General features: G+C 32.0%; 4 protein-coding genes across 5 annotated transcripts; 3 read left to right on the top strand and 1 right to left on the bottom strand.

Annotated features, from left to right (window-relative positions):
• Positions 1–308: 308 nt before the first annotated feature.
• LOC101211624 (15-cis-zeta-carotene isomerase, chloroplastic) lies at positions 309–3,165 on the bottom strand. 2 transcript variants are annotated; one of them, XM_031884245.1, is made up of 4 exons: positions 2,550–3,165; positions 1,799–1,945; positions 1,447–1,620; positions 309–814 (listed from the first exon to the last, which is right to left on the bottom strand). In XM_031884245.1, exons 1-4 carry the CDS (start codon positions 2,973–2,975, stop codon positions 479–481), a joined length of 1,083 nt encoding a protein of 360 aa, XP_031740105.1. In that variant the 5' UTR covers positions 2,976–3,165; the 3' UTR covers positions 309–478. The 2 variants fall into 2 exon arrangements, with proteins under 2 accessions (XP_031740105.1, XP_004152101.1); XM_004152053.3 differs by having other exon boundaries at positions 1,447–1,656; positions 2,550–3,159.
• Positions 3,166–5,626: 2,461 nt separating this feature from the next.
• LOC101211860 (eukaryotic translation initiation factor 3 subunit H) lies at positions 5,627–8,831 on the top strand. Its single transcript, XM_004152054.2, has 12 exons — positions 5,627–5,813; positions 5,939–6,018; positions 6,268–6,384; positions 6,485–6,588; positions 6,966–7,032; positions 7,262–7,395; positions 7,467–7,515; positions 7,653–7,724; positions 7,818–7,919; positions 8,029–8,096; positions 8,241–8,393; positions 8,529–8,831. Exons 1-12 carry the CDS (start codon positions 5,804–5,806, stop codon positions 8,584–8,586), a joined length of 1,014 nt encoding a protein of 337 aa, XP_004152102.1. The 5' UTR covers positions 5,627–5,803; the 3' UTR covers positions 8,587–8,831.
• Positions 8,832–12,921: 4,090 nt separating this feature from the next.
• On the top strand, positions 12,922–14,439 carry LOC101218022 (ervatamin-B). Its single transcript, XM_031884643.1, has 4 exons — positions 12,922–13,388; positions 13,536–13,768; positions 13,877–14,017; positions 14,099–14,439. Exons 1-4 carry the CDS (start codon positions 12,938–12,940, stop codon positions 14,315–14,317), a joined length of 1,044 nt encoding a protein of 347 aa, XP_031740503.1. The 5' UTR covers positions 12,922–12,937; the 3' UTR covers positions 14,318–14,439.
• A 4,089-nt stretch (positions 14,440–18,528) lies between these two features.
• Positions 18,529–20,062, top strand: LOC105435340 (ervatamin-B). Its single transcript, XM_031884614.1, has 4 exons — positions 18,529–18,990; positions 19,091–19,323; positions 19,432–19,572; positions 19,656–20,062. Exons 1-4 carry the CDS (start codon positions 18,549–18,551, stop codon positions 19,872–19,874), a joined length of 1,035 nt encoding a protein of 344 aa, XP_031740474.1. The 5' UTR covers positions 18,529–18,548; the 3' UTR covers positions 19,875–20,062.
• The last annotated feature ends 334 nt before the right edge of the window (positions 20,063–20,396 follow it).

Genomic DNA, 20,396 nt, shown 5'->3' with positions numbered 1-20,396 from the left:
CACTGTTACTTTTGATCCCACTATTCTTGTTTAGATTAGTTTTTCTTAAAGAAAACTATACATATATACATATATATACAGAAAAAGTGATTGGTGAGTGTATTAGAAAAAGGATTGAGATTATTGGTTGAAGCCATTAGAATGTAATTGACAAATTTTCACCAATGGATATAGATTGTTATATGTATATCCTTTAGTTAATAAGAACAAAGAAATTATTTAATCTACATCCAACCGTTTGTTACATCCAGTTGTTATTCGAGTTAAGCATATTTTAAGGCCCAACGAATAATTTTTCTTGAAGGGCATTTTTATAGTTTTATAAGGTTGAATGATTTTTATTTCATAACTTTGTAATAAAAAAGGCTATGACTATAGCCTCACATTTCTGTATGCTCTATGCTTTGGTTTATACAACAAATGAAATACATTTGAGTATTTATGATACAACAGGAGAGTTAGCTGCATAGAAATGGAGTTACCAATGAAGCCTGAAACTAGCAGCTTGCATAAGAGGGTGAGCAAGGTAAGCTCCTATTGTTAGTGCAGTGATTGATAGATATGGCAAGCGAAGGAACTCCTTGTAGTAATCGTCGGGCAACTTTTGACGACCATCCACAATGGCAGCGAATGGGATGATGCTTGTTCGGCTTTTCACGGCTTCAAAATCTGCCCCATATCGCTTGGCTAGCCTCCTGTCTCCGTTCCATACGCCAAACAGATGATGTCCTATCAAACCAATGGAAGCTGCTACTGCAACAGAGTTCCCAATCCAGATTGTATGAGCAAGACACCATATCACCTGTCCAACCATCTTAAAAGAAAACCAAGATTTGCCAGGTCAGTTTGACTTTTCATGGTTGGTGGTCTTTTTTAACCTCCCCTCATGAAGTATCAACATTTTATCAGGAAACAGAGAGGGACGAAATTGGATTTCATCTTCTCTCGTGTTATTCTAGAAGACCAAATGTGACTTCTGAAAAAACTCGTCTAATGCAATATACAGTTTGGTTTTAAATCCTATATTATGGTTTCTAAGCTTTCATTTGGCTAATTTATTGTTCAACCCTACTATTTGAGGACACTTGACATAAGAAATTTGTCTATGAGACGTGTATTTCAAGTGGTACACAAAATTAAAACTCAAGTTCATCGATGAATTCAAGTCGAAGCCAGCAAACTAGCACTAATAAAGAAAAATAGTTGGGAGCATCCTAGGATGCAACTATCTTGTGCAACCCACCCAAGTGCAAATCACAAGCTGCCATGTAGCAAATTTACTTTTTAAAAACGATTGTCTTATGTTCTATTTTTTTTCATTTTTAATTGACAGTCATCTCATGGACATGGTGCAACCTAGACTGCACCCAAGTACTACTCAACAATAGAACCCGGATATTATAATGAAATGAAATGAACATTGAAGATAATGAAACACGAACAAACCTGTGGATGTCTAGTTATTCTAATGATGCCTGTTTCCCAAAGGTGCATTTTTGGTTTATCAACTGCTGCAACCTCCAGCAGATTAAAAGTTGAAGGATAGAGAAAGATGAAGGAGACAAACGAGCTAAGCCACACAAGTTGATGCAGTAGGGGAACACTTTGGAGCTGCCATAACTGTACTCCATCGTATCGATGGTTAATGAAATACACCTGAATATAATTCCTTAGTGTAAACAAGTCAATATGCGTGTGCATTCGGAAAACTTGAATGAATAAAAGGTACTGAGGTAACTTCAAGAACATTGCATTTACTGCATCAAGTTCAAGGGAAAAGAAGCGGTAAGGTACCTACCACAGTGCTAACAGCCAATGGCAGAGAAACTCCAGCAAACAAAACCCGAAAAGCTCGTTCCCCGACAAGCTTCTCGCCCTGATCTCGGAGACTGGCCAAACCACTATGGACAATGGCAAAAATGAATATGAGGAGCAACATCACAACCTACGGAAGAAAGTTTCAAGACTTAGATTCATAATCAAATAATCAAGTGAGTTTCCAAAATTCAACATTAAACCATGAGCAATATAATCCTTATGCCATGTTCATCCACCCCAATCATTCATATACAGCAGACATACAAGACCTTAATCAGTTTCAATACAATCCTTTAGAACTCAAGGACAGAGATATACAACCTACAAAACAGATCTCGTTCAAATAAGATCGTAGTTTCAATACAATCCTTTATGTATCAAGATTGATTTTTCTATCAAAATCTGTGAGTTATGTACATATTTTACTAACTGAATTGGAAATATTCCTATATCACAAGACAGCCCAAAAATGCTACAAATGAATACAATTTTAGAACTTCTACATATTCATTAGAAGTTTACTAAAATTAAGGACAAAATTGAACTTTCTAAAAGTCTTAGCAACGAACCCAACACGTACAAACCATCTGAGAGAAACACTATATATAAACTATAAAACAGCAGAATTACTATGAACACTGCTTCTATGGCAATGGAACTATTTCTATACAGGCTTCATCTCCAAATGTGAATCAAATTAAACAAAACGAAGTAACACAAAAAAAGTGAACCTCATGACTATCCGAAATTCCAGAAACAGCATCCAGAAAGGCCTTCCCAACACCCCCAGCAGAGTTATCAATCCAAACAACATTCAACACGAACAGAACAACCCCCAAAATCACAGTGAAATAAACCCACGAAGTCAATTTCTGCTCGGAAAGATCAAAAGCAGCAGCGTCCTCGCCGACAAAGCCCTCGTCGTCGGAGACAGAGGTCGACCCACCACTCTCCCTGTCTCCAATAGAAGCCTCGGCGACCAATCGAGGACGTCGGAAAATGTGGAAGGAATTGAGAGAAAGGGGAAGTTGCTGAAGGCAATTGGGGGTCGAAATTGAAAAGGGTCGGAAGGAAATTGCATCAGGACGGCGATGGCGATGGCGAGGGGAGGAGAGAAATGGAGGGGAAAAAGGGGGAGTGGCGGAGGCAACCGCCATTGGAGCACTGAATAGTGAGGTAGTTGTGAGTGGGAAGTGAGGGTTGAAGGCAATCAGGAATCGAGGAATGGAAAATGGAAGAGAGAATCTGAGGTAATTGGTGCTCTTCAAAGGAAGTTTTGGATTTTATGGAATTATGTATATGCAAATTGCAGGCCTACGCTACTCTCATAAGTGATACCAATTCTCTATATGCAAATTACTTGGGAGAAACGTTTCTTTCACTACAACAATTTCGGCAATGGGTCCAATCATTGACTTACAAAAAATGGTCATGTCAATTGTTAAACTATGCTCTTCAAAAAAATTTCACGAAAGATCAGACTGATAGTATAAGTTTATATTAGTTGCCCAACAAGTTTGCCGGATGAGACAACTCCCAAAAGAAGCTTATGGGTTAATGAGTTTTTAATTATACAAATGGTTAATTATATTAATAGTTTGAGTTTATTGATTGGAATGTTGATATGGTTAATCCAATATTTATTCATAATTGTTAAACAAGACTCTTTGCTTCAAACATCTTCCTCATTTTCTTTTTTCTCAATCTTTTATTCCCTTCTTGCCAATTTTCCTCCTTTTTTTTATGACAATTGATCCCACCATGTTGTTGTCCCACCTTTTTAATTTGTATTTTAACAACTTAATTTGTCTCTTTTCATGAATATCCATCCAATCAAATATATCTTTTACTTTTTTTTTAATCAAATCAAATAATTTTTTCATGTATCATTCATCAAAGTATGGCAAATCAATTTCAGCTTGTATCCCATTTCTTGGACTCTTACTATCACTTCAAAAGTTAAAAGTATCACCACTAGATTTCCTCGCAAATTCGCCACAATGCTTCTTATTCAAGTAACAAGATTGCGAGGTGTTTTCATGTTCAGCCACACACATAGCCATATAGTTTCATCAAAATGACCTTTAACCGGCTCATGATTGAAGGCCAAAGTTGTATTCCCCAACCCACGCATACCCACAATGGGTATGATGGATATTTGATGTTCTTTGCTAAATTCAATCACCAACTTCACTATGTTTGAAACTTCCACTTCTCTTCCTATCATAACTTCATCAAAATTAAGATTTGATGTTGTCTCTCGAATCTGCTTAATTATATCAACATTCCCATGTGTTTCAATGCATTCCTCCCTAACCATAGCAATCAAGCCTAAAGGACTTGACTCATGGTAACGTTTACACATAGTTTCAGTAGTGTCCTTCATTCTTTAGGTCATATTTCTACAAACCAAAAATGGATTATTATGGGAAGATGAAAGAAACTGTGAACCTTTTTCTTTATTTTCTCTGTTCCCACTTTGCGTCGAAGATCTTCATAAACAAGCTCATCCAACAGATCATCGTAAACAAGATGTTGAAGATCCTCCACCCACATTCTCACAGATCATGGTGCAATTTCTTAGTGTTGATATCTCTTTAAATGGCTTCAGATTTGAGTAACCATTTTGTCAACTTGGAGAGCTACTTCTCGAAGCCCAAAGCCACACCAATTTTTCAAGCAACTTTGAGTACCTTCTTCAGAACTTCTTGCACACCAGACAAAGAAACATAGCTTGGAAGAGATGTTTATTTTATTATTTTTATTTAACGATAATTACCATGGTATTTAATTTCAATTAATTGATACTATATCACTCAATTATATTCATATTGAGAAGAAATAACCCAGAGGCAAAGTTTTTATATTTTTTTCGCATTTGGGTTATTTCAATTATTATTAGGACGTTGATAATTCGTCTATGTCAACATGAACATATAAAAGTAACTTGAACAAGAAGTGAGAAGTCTACCATTTAAAACAAAAAACACGAAAAATAAACCAAATTTCGTTGAAAACTCGGAATCTGAATCAAAAAACGACGAAAACAAAACAGTAAGTACAGCATCTAGGTTCCATAAACCCTAAATCAAGAGACAAAAAAAAAGAAGATTTGGAGGCAGAGAGGAGGATGGTGGAGCTCAAACGAGTAGAAAATGTAGACATCATAGCGAGCCAAGAACCCATGGGAGAAATGAGGAACTGGCTTTCTGAGATGTCTTTTTTCATTGTCAGATTCTCATAATCTGCAAGGAATTAACGATCGGAGGATCGAATTCCGATCCCCCAAAGCTCCCAGCAGCCAATGATTTTTTTTCCCAGAGAACCTTGTTAGGGTTTTTTTCCCCTATGAATCTCATTTTATAGAACCCTTTTCTTCCCTTAATTTTTGGTCAAATTACAAAAATGACCCCAAATTTCATTCCAACTTGTATGACTATTAAATTAAATTAAATCAGCTCTTAGGACTTACGGATAAGTTATAATATCCTTGATTTTGATTTTTATTATCCAACCCTAAAATATTTGGATGTCGAATAAATTAACAAAAAATTAATTTTTAGGGGACTACAAATTATGACTTCCCAGCTTGTTATCGAGATTACAAATAAAAATATTTAGAGATTATAGTATTAATTGATAGTCATTTTATAACTCTAACAAAAACTATCTTATAACTTGTAAATCAATATTTGGAATATAGTTGTTATATGTTTAATTATTGTGTGAATTTACCTTTTTTTTAAAAATAGAAGCTCTAAAGCTGATATTTTTGTTTTTATTTTTATTTGGGCCGATTATTTGATATACTTCGGCCCATAATCGGAGACGTATCGTTGCTCCTCTTTCCCATCACCGGACAGTGCCGCCGCGGGTAGGGTTTATTCAAACAAAACTCTCCTTCACTTTTGCTCCTCCCAAACACCCACGTACGTAGCTGCTTCTGCGATTCAATTCACTTCTTCCTTCCATCGAATCCTTAATCATGGCAAACTGTACGTACAACCTCTTTCATTTTTCTCTACCTCTTCGTTTGTCCATTTTGAATTTTGATTTGCGAGTTTGATTCTGACGTCTTTTCGCTTCGCTGTTGATGAATTCGTTTTTGTTGCTGCTGCAGCGATGGCTAGATCTTTTCTGCAGGTTGCTGCTACGGAAGAGGTTGCTTCCCCTCTTCGTGTTGTTCAGATTGAAGGATTGGTAAATTTCTCTTATCCCTTTTCTTATTTTGCGTCTCGTTCGATTCGGAAGGTCATTTGAGATTCTTTTTCTGTTCGTTGTTCTTTTAGTGGTTACGTTGAGAAGTTTTCACGCCCGGTCGTACTTATATTTGAAAATTGATAATTAGTGAGACTTCCAGTTTGGATTTATAATTGTTGTTGTATATGTTCTGCATCATTCCTATCGTGTCTGTATTTAGGTTAAAACATTTTGTATCTTCTCCTATAGGTTATATTGAAGATAATCAAGCATTGTAAGGAGTTTTCACCAGCTCTTGTGACCGGTCAACTTCTTGGGCTAGATGTTGGTAGTGTTCTTGAAGTCACTAATTGCTTTCCCTTCCCGGTATGATGAGGCGGCTTATTTTTTTTTTTATGTTGTTTAATGGTTCAGTTTTTTTTTTCTAGTTTAATTTCTTTTTAATTAATTAACATGAATCTGTTAGACTCGGGAGGAGGATGAGGAGATTGAAGCCGATGGTGCTAATTACCAGCTTGAAATGATGAGATGCTTGAGAGAAGTCAATGTTGACAACAACACTGTTGGATGGTAAGCTTAGTTTTATGATAGTGCATATTTATGGAAAACTTGGCATTATTAATTGGGTAATATAAGGATGTAAAACTTTACCCCGGCACTTTGGTTAGCCTTGGTTAATTTGGTTTGGATAAAGACATACTTTTGCGAATTTGAGGTATTTAAATGTAGACTTGATACTTCATTTGGCTTTTCTTTTGGTTGGGTTCATGAATGTAAAAGAAGTGTACTGTTTTTTGTGCTCCACAATGGAAGTTAATTATTAACTGACAATGTCATCTTGGTGAGCTCTTCTGCTTACTTGATTGGCATTATTGATAAATAGGCTGAAACTAATTTCTTCTCATTATTCATTTGGATTGGTTGACATTTTGATTAATCATATTCAGGTACCAGTCAACCTTCTTAGGTTCATATCAGACTGTAGAGCTGATTGAGACGTTTATGAATTATCAGGTATTGGTTTAGTCATTCTCTACTTTTATATTTTTCTTCATAGAATTCTTGTAATGACTTTTTCTATTATTTGATAATCAATAAAAATCTGTTTCCATTCTCGAACTCAGAAGTTGGGCCCTCAAAACTTTTAAAGATCTTTATGTGTTATATCTTCATCATTAGAAGCTTTTCTTATTTGCATTTATATTTTAGGGCATTTTTATTGACAGTTAACATAAACTTGCAGGAAAATATTAGGCGGTGCGTCTGCATAATTTATGACCCATCAAGGTCTAATCAAGGCGTCTTAGCTCTTAAAGCATTGAAACTTTCAGATTCTTTTATGGAACTTTACCGCACCAACAGCTTTACTGGAGAGAAGTATGTAAGCTTATTGCTATTATTCTTTTAAGTCAAGTTATTTATTGGAAACTTTTGTCACTATGCAACAGATTGAGGGAGAAGAACTTATCGTGGGTGGATATTTTTGAGGAAATACCTGTAAGCTCCTTGGACCCTATTTCCTCCTTTGGACTATACTCTAATGATTGGTTGAAAGTCATTATAGGTTTTGAGATTTTTTAAGCAGACAATATAACATAATCACTGCCACGTTTCTTGTTTCTTGTTTCGTTCAGATCAAAGTTTCAAATTCTGCCCTCATTAGTGCCTTTATGACGGAGCTTGAATCTGACTCTCCTGTCACCCAGGTAAAACGTAACTTGTGGGTGCTGTCATCAACATAGGTGATCTAAATTTTATCATTCCGTTTTTTTTTATTGATTGGATTATCACTGTTGCAGTGTGATTATGACCGCTTGCAACTTTCAACCAATCCATTTATGGAGAGGAATGTGGAATTTCTGATTGAATGTATGGATGATTTGTCAGTCGAGCAACAGAAGGTTCGTGTCTTCTGTTGAAGTCTTTATGTGCATATTATGATTCATCCTTTCTTTAATTTCTGTTTTATGATTTGTTGTGGCACACTATAAATGAATCTTTTTTGTTCAGTTCCAATTTTACTATCGGAGCCTGACCCGTCAGCAAGCTCAGCAACAATCATGGCTTCAAAAGAGAAGGTAATTCTTTCTTGGTTTTTCACATGAATGTTTTGGTTACATTTGGCTGGCATTGTAATTCCTTACAATCACAATGCGGAATCTTGTTGTAAGATACATTTGCTTATCGTCCAAGTTCATCCATATCTGGTATCTGTTTTGTAGAGCCGAAAACATGACGAGGAAGGCTGCAGGTGAAGAGCCTCTCCCTGAGGAGGATCCTACAAACCCCATCTTTAAACCACTCCCCGAGCCATCACGTTTGGATAGCTATCTCATAACAAATCAAATAGCAAACTACTGCAATCAAATTAATGGGTACAGCGCTGCTGCCTACTGATCTTATTCTCCAAAAATAATTTTCCACTCCTTGTGATATCTTGTAGAAGCTAACGTGTTTTCTCAATTTCGGAAGAGTTGAATAATAACTTTGTGTGCAATGAAATATTTCAGGGTTGCTGGACAGAGTTTCAACAGACTTCATTTGATGAAGGCTCTTCACGACAACTAATTTTGACGCGTTCTAAGGTCTATTCTCTTCGCCGCATCTTTTTGTAATGCATTGTGTAATTGGGAAGAGATAAAACTAGAGTTTTTACTTTTATATGATGGCGAGCTTCCTAGAGTTGGATGTTGTAATCTATTTGCAATTTATTCAATATTATTGTTTTGAAATGTTCCAAATACTCCCATGTGGTTTTTGGATGATGCCTTTGCTACAACGTTTTTTAAGAAAATTACTTTTTCTTTGAGCAATTTTGGAAGGAAAAAACTTATTAAGCGTTTCTCAAGTGACTTATGTTAAACATTTGAACCAAAGGCTCTACCAATCTGTTCATGAGACTAACTAATTAGGCTGTGCAAAATTTGGTTATTATTACTATTATTATTATTTTTAATGTTCTTGTTAAGTTTAGTGATAATGATTGGGGAATGAGAATCCAGATTGATGGGTGAAATAGACGTTTTTGAAGTGTAATGAGTACATGTTTACTTTTGTTCCAAGGTGTAACTGTGGTTTGCTAAATGCTTTGAAAATGAGAAGAGAATCGAAGTGTTCAACCTAATATGTTAGTGTTCGTCTTGTTTGCATTTCGATCTGCTTGATTCCAAAATATTGAGCTTACCCTTTTTCAAATCAAAGGAATAAATACTAATTATAACAAACGTGAGAGGATAAGTTATTAATACTTATTTATAAACCTATTGCATTTCCAAAACCAATTCGATATATATATATATTCAAACATCTCCATAACATGCTTATTACAATAAAGTCATGTAATAGCATTTTAAGTTGTGCATATTAAAATCAATACAACCAAGCATTTTAGTAGATTTCATAGCTACACATGATAAAATAAGTACATCAATCCGTACCAAAAATAATCTACATGATTAATTAAAATATAATAAAATTTAGGTGAAATCTAAACTATCAACAAATATTAAACATTAATTAGTTTTTGTGGTAATTTTAAAATGTTTTTCAATACACGAAAGTCTTTGAGAGATTCAACTTTCTCACTAAAGTCTCTATTTCCAAATTATTTTTCATAATACAAAATAATGGTTGGTGATCACAAAACAACACAATTAAATCGAGTAACACCATTATTTTAAAAATAAATTGAATAAAGTCTCTATTTCCAAATTATTTTTCATAATACAAAATAATGGTTGGTGATCACAAAACAACACAATTAAATTGAGTAACACCATTATTTTAAAAATAAATTGAAAAAAAAAAAGAAAAATCATATTTCTATTTTAATATTTCTAATTTTTAAAATTTGAAATATTAACCCTAAATATATACGAAATAGTTTCGATAACATTTCTAGTTTAGTTTCGTGGTTACGATTGGATATAAATACTAGCCATTTTTAAAATAAAAATGAAAAATGAAAAAAATAGAATTATTAGAAGATTGTTTATTGCCCATTTGGGTTGTTTCATAATTACACAAAAAAAACAAACATTATTTATCCAATCACTGTTTTCAATAATAATAAATTGATGATCTGGTTGCTCCAACCCTACATTATTTATCCAATTACATGAATAAAAGGTGCAGCCGCATCTCATGATAATCTATACTCGAAGCATCTTGATTTTGATCAAAATTATGTGAAGTCGTAGAGTCTGAAGAGAAGAACTAGAAGACTCAGAAGAATTAGAAGACTAAGAAGAACTAGAAGAATGAGGAAAAACAAGTTGTTCTTATTTTCCATTATCAAAACATGCATCATTATCGAAAAGACCGGCCTGGCCTAGCCTGGCCCATGAACACCAAGTTTACCAAACATATGAAAATATTTTTGTGTGGTGCTATAGGGCATTATTTAGTGATTATTATTATTTATATATAACATAATTAACTAAGTAAAATTTTAGATTATATTATAGATGCATTGGTAGACATTAACATAAGTTTATACTATGGTCTTTTATAAATGTAATATGAAATTTTGTTATATCGTGTAGAGACGTGTTTGCATCCTAGAGGGTGATATCGTGAATAGTCAGTCTTTTATTCACTTTTGCTAAAAGTTGCATCCGATATAAATATTCAATATTCAAATGAAAGATTTAGCAAATTTGGTCTCATGAGATTCAATATACTTAGATGAGACTGGACTGGACTGGTCTTTAATTTTGTAAATATGTTTTAAATTTGTAATAATAATAGACTTAATCGTCAACTACATTTAATTTTGAAATATTTTTCAACACAAGATTTTAACTTACACTCCTTATTTTCAACGTATATTTCATAATATAAAACAATGTTGCGCAATAATCATACAAGAGACCATTGTCACCGTTTTAAAAACAAATTAAAAAAAATAAAAAATTACGTTCTAATTTTAAAAGTTTGAAACATTAACACTAATTTTTTTCTAAAATAGTTTCACTTTATACCTTGTAAATAAGTACTAATAGTTTTAAAAATAAATTTTAAATAATATAAAATGTTAACTTTTAAATGAAAAGGTTAGAATTATGAGTATAAAAGATCCTGTCCTACATAAAATAAAAAACATAACAGTAATATTTTCATTACTAAAATCATTAAAACTATACCAAGAATCCAATATTACTTCACCCTATACTTTTTTGTGTACCTTCATGTTTAGCATGGATAAATATGAGTTATTAATTACCAAATGAAATAAAAACAAATAAATATGAGTTATTAATTACCAAATGAAATAAAAACAACTAATTTGATTTTTTTCATTTTCAAACTTTTTTATTTTTATTTTTATTTTTCCATTTAAAAAAGTATTAATTTTTTAAAAAAGTAAAGTCAAACAATAATAAAATCTAACTTTTTTTTTTTTCTTAAGCAATTATTTTTAAAAGTATATTTTTAGTAGGATAAATTGTTTTAAAAAAAACCATATTAGTTTTTTAAAAATAAGGAGTAAAATAGGTAATAAATATCCTATTATCTTGAAGATGATTATTGATATTTAGTGTGATAACTTTAACTATATATGAGTTTTAAACTTATAACAACAACGCTCAACGCCAGACTATAATTTGGAATTTGGGTCTATGATGTTTTATTTCGCTTTGATACCATTCCTCACAATGATTATGTGTTTATATTCTGGGATATCAGACTATCTTTATATCCTCATGCTCTTCTATTGGTATCTGTTTACTCTCACTTGGAGAGTCTTATATTCTCCTCTATTGCAAGAGCATGAGAACATGACTGTAACTCAATAAAAACATCTCTACGTCTCTAATATCAACCTTTCTTTTCCTTGTAAGGTTAGATACAACAATTTCTTCAATCCCATGTTCTCTTAGCTTGCCATGTAAAGTTGATGCGATTATGTTGTGTATATCAGTCTTATTAGGTCGACATTCGAATGAGTTGTCACGATTCTAAATCCTAGGCTTGAGCATTACATATTGTCAACGACATTGAATTTTAAAAGGTTTCCATTTATTCTTAATTTCCAACTTTCTCATCACACTCTCTATTTCTGATAACAAACAATTAAATCAATTGACGTCATTTTAAAATTAAATTGAAAAAAGAAAATTTATATTCTATTTTAATATCTCAAACTTTTAAAATATAATTTTTTCTAAAATAGTTTCACTTACCATTTTTTCGTTTACTTTCATAATAACCCTTTTAAAAATAAAATTTACAGTAATATAAAAGGTTATTTTTAAAAGATTGAAAAAGTTAGATTTATGAATATAAAAATAATAATTAAAAAATAATGTTAATATTTTCATAACTAAGATCATACAAATGGTAAAACTATACAAATAATGCAAACTACTAAAATCACTTCTTTATGTTATAATGGATAAACAATCAGTGAGTTACTAACTCAACCAAATAAAAACAAATAGGTTTTTTTTTCACTTTAAACCTTTTTTTATTTTTATTTTCCCTTTTAAAAAAACCTAAGTAACTTCTTCTCGACAATAAATCCTAACTTTTTTTTGGTTATAAATCTAAAATTTATTAACAATAAAATCTACTTTTTTTTCCTTATAAATCTAAAATTTATGCAGTTAAGATTTAAATCGAATTAACCTACCCAAATTCCAAAGCAATAAACTGATAATCATAACAATTATAATTGGAATGAGAATGGTCATATTATTTTTTAAATAAAAAAGTAAAATAATAACTGTTCACAATCGAAACATAAAAACTAATGAATAAATCTTAACTAAGTATCCTATAATCAAGAAAAATCTCTATAACCAAACCCATTTTAAGGAGAAGAAGGTGACTATACGGTTGAGTAGAGGCCTATATAAGTTGCCTTAAACTTGCTTTTTCAACAATCAATTCATCCTATTATTCAAGTCTTCTGTCCATGACTATGATGAAATTTCTTATTGTTTTCGTTGTTTTGATTGCTTTCGCTTCTCACCTATGTGAGGGCTTTGATTTAGAGAGAAAAGATTTCGAATCTGAAAAAAGTCTAATGCAACTCTATAAGAGATGGAGTAGCCACCATAGAATCTCAAGGAATGCACATGAGATGCACAAACGTTTCAAGATCTTCCAAGATAATGCAAAACGTGTGTTCAAAGTGAACCACATGGGAAAATCATTAAAATTGCGACTTAACCAGTTTGCTGATTTGTCTGATGATGAGTTTAGTATGATGTACGGTTCCAACATTACTCACTACAACAACTTACATGCCAAGGCTGGTGGTCGTGTTGGTGGATTTATGTATGAACGAGCAATGAATATTCCATTTTCAATCGACTGGAGGGAAAAAGGAGCTGTGAATGCCATAAAAAACCAAGGCCTATGTGGTAATTAATTTATTTTCATTTATAATCTTTCTAAAGTCTAAGGCCTATGTGGTAATTAATTTATTTTCATTTATAATCTTTCTAAAGTCTAATGCCTTCTAACTAATAATTATGTGTTGTTACTAATAATTATGTGTTGTTCAACACGAAGTTGTTGGGCATTTGCAGCTGTGGCCGCTGTGGAATCTATTCACCAAATAAAAACAAATGAGTTAGTATCTCTATCAGAGCAAGAAGTGGTGGATTGTGATTATAAAGTCGGTGGTTGTCGTGGAGGAGATTATAACTCTGCATTTGAGTTCATAATGCAAAATGGTGGAATCACAATTGAGGAAAACTATCCATATTTTGCAGGAAACGGATATTGTCGTAGACGAGGAGTGAGTTTAAACCAATATAATTCTAATTAAACTATCTAAATTTATTATATGAGTGCATTATTGATTATAATATAATTATGTGTATTGTGTTTGATATTTCACTAATAGCCTAACAGCGAGAGAGTAACAATTGATGGATATGAGCGTGTACCTCAAAACAACGAGTATGCTTTGATGAAGGCAGTGGCACACCAACCGGTAGCAGTGTCGGTAGCTTCAAGTGGAAGTGATTTTAGATTTTATGGGGAGGCAAGTGTAGTTAATTTTGTGGTTGTTAATTATAATTTGGTGCAACATATATAATTAAAAGAAAAAATGAATTATTTGCAGGGAATGCTTAGAGAAGGTAGCTTTTGCGGATATAGAATTGACCACACGGTAGTGGTAGTTGGGTATGGAAGTGATGAAGAGGGAGATTATTGGATAATAAGAAACCAATATGGAACTCAATGGGGAATGAATGGTTATATGAAGATGCAACGAGGAACACGAAACCCACAAGGTGTATGTGGAATGGCAATGCAACCTTCCTTTCCCGTCAAGTATTGATTTTCTCTTTTTTATTTTAGGACGCGGGTAGCTAGCTTTTGCTTTTGCTACATTTGGTAAATTTCATTCTGCTTTTGCATTTTTTTTTTAATTTCATTCTGCTTTTGCATTTTTTTTTTTTTGCTTTTTTTTTCTTCCGTGTTAGCAATTCCAATATAAATAAATAATTAGTTTCTCTCGTATTCTAATTGTTCTTATGATTTACTATAAAATTGGGTGCTCTAAAATCAGTGAAAAAAATGTTCATTTAATAATAATGTGATCCAACTACAAATTAGAGCACCCAATTTTTTTAAAAAAATCAAAATTGATATTCTCAAAATTGATATAGAATATGTTTGTTGCTAATTTTTAAAATATTAATTAATTCTTAAAATATGTGAGAAGAATTAAATCTTAACAAATATCAACACCTAGCTATGATCCTTATTGTTGGTGGAGGTGCATGCATAAACATCTCACTTCCATCGACAACAGAGCCCTTGAGCAACAATGCATTATATATTTGCAAGTGAATTTGAATGTTATTGTTGCAAATCAATATATTTGTGTACATTTGTTTTCTCCAAATTAATTATTTTTATCTTTTAAAATTTCTACAAAATATAAATTTGTTTAATTTTAATATAAGGTAGACTGGACAAAGGAAATAATTTTTTTTTATAATTATATTTTGAATGATTAGAATATAGTAGTCATGTGCGTGTGGGTTATTTTAAAAGAATAAAATTAGGATTTACTAATTATTTTTGCATGAATGCCAAATAATTTATAAGAGAAGTTAGGATTGTACGAATGCCAAATAATTTAAGTTCAGAGGAATCATTTAAGTTAATAAATTTTTATTTCATTTCTAAGAATCAAGTTATGATTTAAAAATAGAATAATATTTCATTTCTAAGAATCAAGTTATGATTTAAACTAGAAAGTAATTATTATCATTACTTATATACACAATTTGACTCTCCTTGTTGTTGAGACGTTTCATGGGTTCACCACGTGGTTTGCAACTTTTTTCCATGCACCTTGGCCTAAAAGTTGCATTCCCACTGGATGTATTAGTAAGGAACTTAGATGAGTTACATATATTATATTTTTGTCATTATATACCTACTTGTGCTCTCTTATGCTTCAATTTGTGGAGTTGTTTCTTATATTCATTGAGTTTTGCAGTCGTGGCTGACGATGACAACAAATTTGTCAAAGACAAACACATTGTTGGAACATGTGGTTTGACCATTTGAGTAGGGATGTCGGAAAGCAAACCGGAATAACTAGTAGAACAAAAATGTGATTTTGAGGATCATGTAAGAGAGAGGATTATTAAAAAATGTGATGTTTGAGGATGGTTTCTTCGTACTGTACGCTGTGTAGTCTCGGAGGAGTGAACTGAACTACAATGGAAAGTGGAAGCACAATCAGAATCTTACTCATGGAACTCTTCACGATTCTTTATCTCTGATTCTTCATCTCTCCTCAACTTTTCTAGTTCCGATTGTTTGTTTTCCTAGCAATATTCATGGATTTCGATGACACTTTACCCATCAGCGAGCGATATAACTCCGCTTCCGCAGGACGATGGTCCCAATTGCCTACAAATCTGAGCTCATGGGTTACTTCCGAGCTGTCTATCAAGCAGATGAGCGTTCTCCTCGTTCCACCTCACCGCTGAAGCTATATTGCTATGAATCCTCGCAAATATCTGAACAACGAAAATAAAACATATGATGATAAATTATACACATTCATCATAGTTTACAAGGACTATAAATCGAAATGAAAGCATTGTGTAAATCATTCAAAAGATATTCCTAAATGGAGTGGCACTTCGTATCCATTAATGTATATTCAACCTTGCCTGACTCGTTGGAGCATCATCAATAATGACACAAATGACACTTAAACGTATGTTCTACAAATAGAAAAACTTCTTCCATTTTATAAACATTACATAATAAGTAGAAAAAAAATTACACACGTTTAGCCGGGTTTATATGAAGGTAAGTAAATACACTTTTTCGTAAAAATCATACAAAATTACTAATAAGAAACAATCAATGACACAAATAAAATGCAATAGTACTGAACTCATTTTAAACATGAAAAAAATATCAATGCAGGATACTTACAACACTCACACCTCCCAACACAGAAATCAAGGACGCTAGCATATGTCCCTGCAAGATTTAACGTAGTTTTACATGTTTAATCTGATATTAACAGTGTCTTTGGGATAACTTGTGGAAAAAAATGCTTTTGGACAGACTCAAATTTTCTTCAAGTGCCTTGGGAAGAATTAATACTAAAAAAAAATACTTTTTAATATGATTTTAGATGAAAAAAAATCTAATATAAATTTTGAAAAATAAAAGTATTAACAATTAAAAGCAGTTAAAAAAATTGTAGTTAAAAAATGATCTTTTTAGGTGGGATAATCCATCTTTCAGAAGTTTCTTTAAGAATATAAGAAACGGAATAAGCTTAAATACAACCTACTACACATCATTCTTACTCATAATGGAAGCTTGTCTATAGGTACTAGTCATTAGTAATTACCTGCAGTGGCTGGCTATGCAATTTTAATTTTTATATTTGCTCCCCTTTGGTCTGCATGCATGCAGCATCCAGAAAGGCTTCAATTTTACTTGGAGGACGCTATGTTTTTACTGTAAGAATGTATAGTGGATTCTGTAAGAATGCATATCAGTTAGTAAAGATGTCTTTATTAGGCGTGGACATCTTTACCCACGCATAGCACTCCCCCTATGGCCGTCGGAATCATCTAAGGTATATTTGTCTGATTAAAAGGTCTCTTGATGTCCTACATCTGGGATTTTGACATATTCATTATGAGTCAAATATAATTGTTTCCTTGTGAATGGATGATAAGAGAATAGATAGGATAATGACCACTCAGCCATGATAAGATATATTAGATACATGACATGAGGAGAATCACTTGAACTTGTTCTCGAACTTGCCATGTAGCTATATTGTACCCACCACTCTTGATCTTTCGTTTGCCACAGTGTGTGTATATACACATATGATCTTGGGATCTTTTTATACCACTGTGTGAGCACAACACCACTTGCAACATCATCTTTTCATACGTGAAAAGCTTTGTTGATGTCCAAGTTTTCCAATAGATAACTTTGCCATTGCAAAATGTCTATCCATTAATTTGGTAAACTTGTTAGACACCTGAATTCCGAATCCTAGAACTGGATAATTAATAATGTCAACAACATTTAATTTTAAAACGTTTCCATTTATTCTTAGATTCCAACCTTCTCATCACACACTCTACTTCAGATCACAAAACAAACAATTAAATCAATTGAAATCATTTTAAAAATAATTGAAAAAAAAATTTATAATCTATTTTAATATCTCAAACTTTTAAAATATAGTTTACTTTATTCAACTCTGTATATAAATAATAACCCTTTTAAAAATAAAATTTAAGTAATATAAAATGTTATTTTTAAAAAATTGAAAAAGTTAGAATTATGAACATAAAAATAATAAAAAAATGTTAATATTTCCATCACAAGACCATACAAATGGTAAAACTATACTAATAATGCAAACTTAAAATTCACCTACTAAACTCACTTCATCCTATACCTTTTGTGTTATAATGGAGATATACTTTTGTGCTATAATGAATATATATTGGTGAGTTATTAACTAAACCAAATAATGTTTTTTTTAAACAAACTTCTTTTCATTTTTATTTTCGCCTTTAAAAAACTAAGTCATTTATTCTGAACAATAAAATCTAAACTCTTTTTTTCTTCTTATAAATCTAAAATTTATTAACAATAAAATATAATTTTTTCTTATAAATCTAAAATTTAAGTAGTTAAGATTTAAATTGAATTAACGGACACAAATTTCAACTAAATAAAGTGAGAATATAAATCATTAATTATTGTACTATATATATAACCAATTGTTTTTAAAAATATTTTTTACTAGGATAATCGTTTTAAGAATGGTCATATTATTTTTTAAATAAGAAGTAAAAGAATAACCGTTCAACCATTAAAAAATAAAAATTAATGAGTAAATCTTAACTAAGCATCCTATAATCAAGAAAAATCTCTATAACTAAACCGATTTTAAGGGGAAGAAGTGATTATACGGTTGAGCAAAGGTCTATATAAGTTGCCTTAAACTTGCTTTGCCAACCATCAATTCATCCTATTATTCAAATCTTCCCACCATGACCATGATGAAATTTCTTATTGTTTTCGTTGTTTTGATTGCTTTCACGTCTCATTTGTGTGAGAGCTTTGAGTTGGAAGGAAAGGATTTTGAATCTGAAAGAAGTCTCATGCAACTCTACAAAAGATGGAGTAGCCACCATAGAATCTCAAGAAATGCACATGAGATGCACAAACGTTTCAAGATCTTTCAAGATAATGCAAAACATGTGTTTAGAGTGAACCACATGGGAAAATCATTAAAATTGCGACTTAACCAGTTTGCTGATTTGTCTGATGATGAGTTTAGTATGATGTACGGTTCCAACATTACTCACTACAACAGCTTACATGCCAATCGTGTTGGTGGATTTATGTATGAACGAGCAATGAATATCCCATCTTCAATCGATTGGAGGCAAAGAGGAGCTGTGAATGCCATAAAAAATCAAGGCCGTTGTGGTAATTAATTTAATTTCATTTATAATCTTTCTAAAGCCTAATGCCTTCTAGCTAATAGTTACTAATGCCTTCTAATAATTATGTGTTATATGTTCGACAGGAAGTTGTTGGGCGTTTGCAGCTGTGGCTGCCGTGGAATCTATTCACCAAATAAGAACAAATGAATTAGTATCTCTATCAGAGCAAGAAGTGGTGGATTGTGATTATAAGGTCGGTGGTTGTCGTGGAGGAAATTATGACTCTGCATTTGAGTTCATAATGCAAAATGGTGGAATCACAATTGAGGAAAACTATCCATATTTTGCAGGAAATGGATATTGTCGTAGACGAGGAGTGAGTTTAAACCAATATAATTCTAATTAAACTATCTAAATTTATTATATGAGTGCATTATTGATCATAATATAATTATGTGTATTGTGTTTGATATTTCACTAATAGCCTAACAGTGAGAGAGTAACAATTGATGGATATGAGTGTGTACCTCAAAACAACGAGTATGCTTTGATGAAAGCAGTGGCACACCAACCGGTAGCAGTGTCGGTAGCTTCAAGTGGGAGTGATTTTAGATTTTACGGGGAGGCAAGTGTAGTTAATTTTGTTGTTGTTAATTATAATTTGGTGCAACATATATAATTAAAAGAAAAAATGATAATTATTTGCAGGGAATGCTTAGAGAAGATAGCTTTTGCGGATATAGAATTGACCACACGGTAGTGGTAGTTGGGTATGGAAGTGATGAAGAGGGAGATTATTGGATAATAAGAAACCAATATGGAACTCAATGGGGAATGAATGGTTACATGAAGATGCAACGAGGAACACGAAACCCACAAGGTGTATGTGGAATGGCGATGCAACCTTCCTTTCCCGTCAAGTATTGATTGGATTTCCTCTTTTTTATTTTAGAACGGATAGCTAGCTAGCTAAGCTAGGGATAGGATTTTATTCTTTTGCTATTTTTTATTTTTGAAAATAATGCAGCAGAAAGTACATTATTCTGCTTTGCTTTTGCTTTCAATTTCCTTCCGTTGTAGCAATTCCAATATAAATAAATAATTAGTTTCACTCATAATTGTTCTCTAATTTTTTTTTTATGATTTACTATAAAATAATTAACATTATAACACTTACTCAATCAATTATTTATAAGGTTATTGAACTGAAATCATTCATAAAAATTTATAATGTGATCGAACTATTGATATAGATATATATTTGTTGCTAAATTTTAAAACATTAATTAATTCTTAAAATATGTAAGAAGAATTAAATCTTAACAAATATTCAAACCAAGAAAAGATTTACATTTATAAATATTTTAGTTGCTAATGGCCAAAAATAAAACTTTAAATTCTATATTTTCTTAAACATTTTCAAAGTTTTACTATTTACCGTCATAATAA

Source organism: Cucumis sativus, chromosome 4, assembly GCF_000004075.3.
Source record: "Cucumis sativus cultivar 9930 chromosome 4, Cucumber_9930_V3, whole genome shotgun sequence".
Classification (NCBI taxonomy): Eukaryota; Viridiplantae; Streptophyta; class Magnoliopsida; order Cucurbitales; family Cucurbitaceae; genus Cucumis; species Cucumis sativus.
The sequence above is the reverse complement of the archived record's forward strand: the minus strand, read 5'-3'. Positions and strand labels throughout refer to the sequence as shown.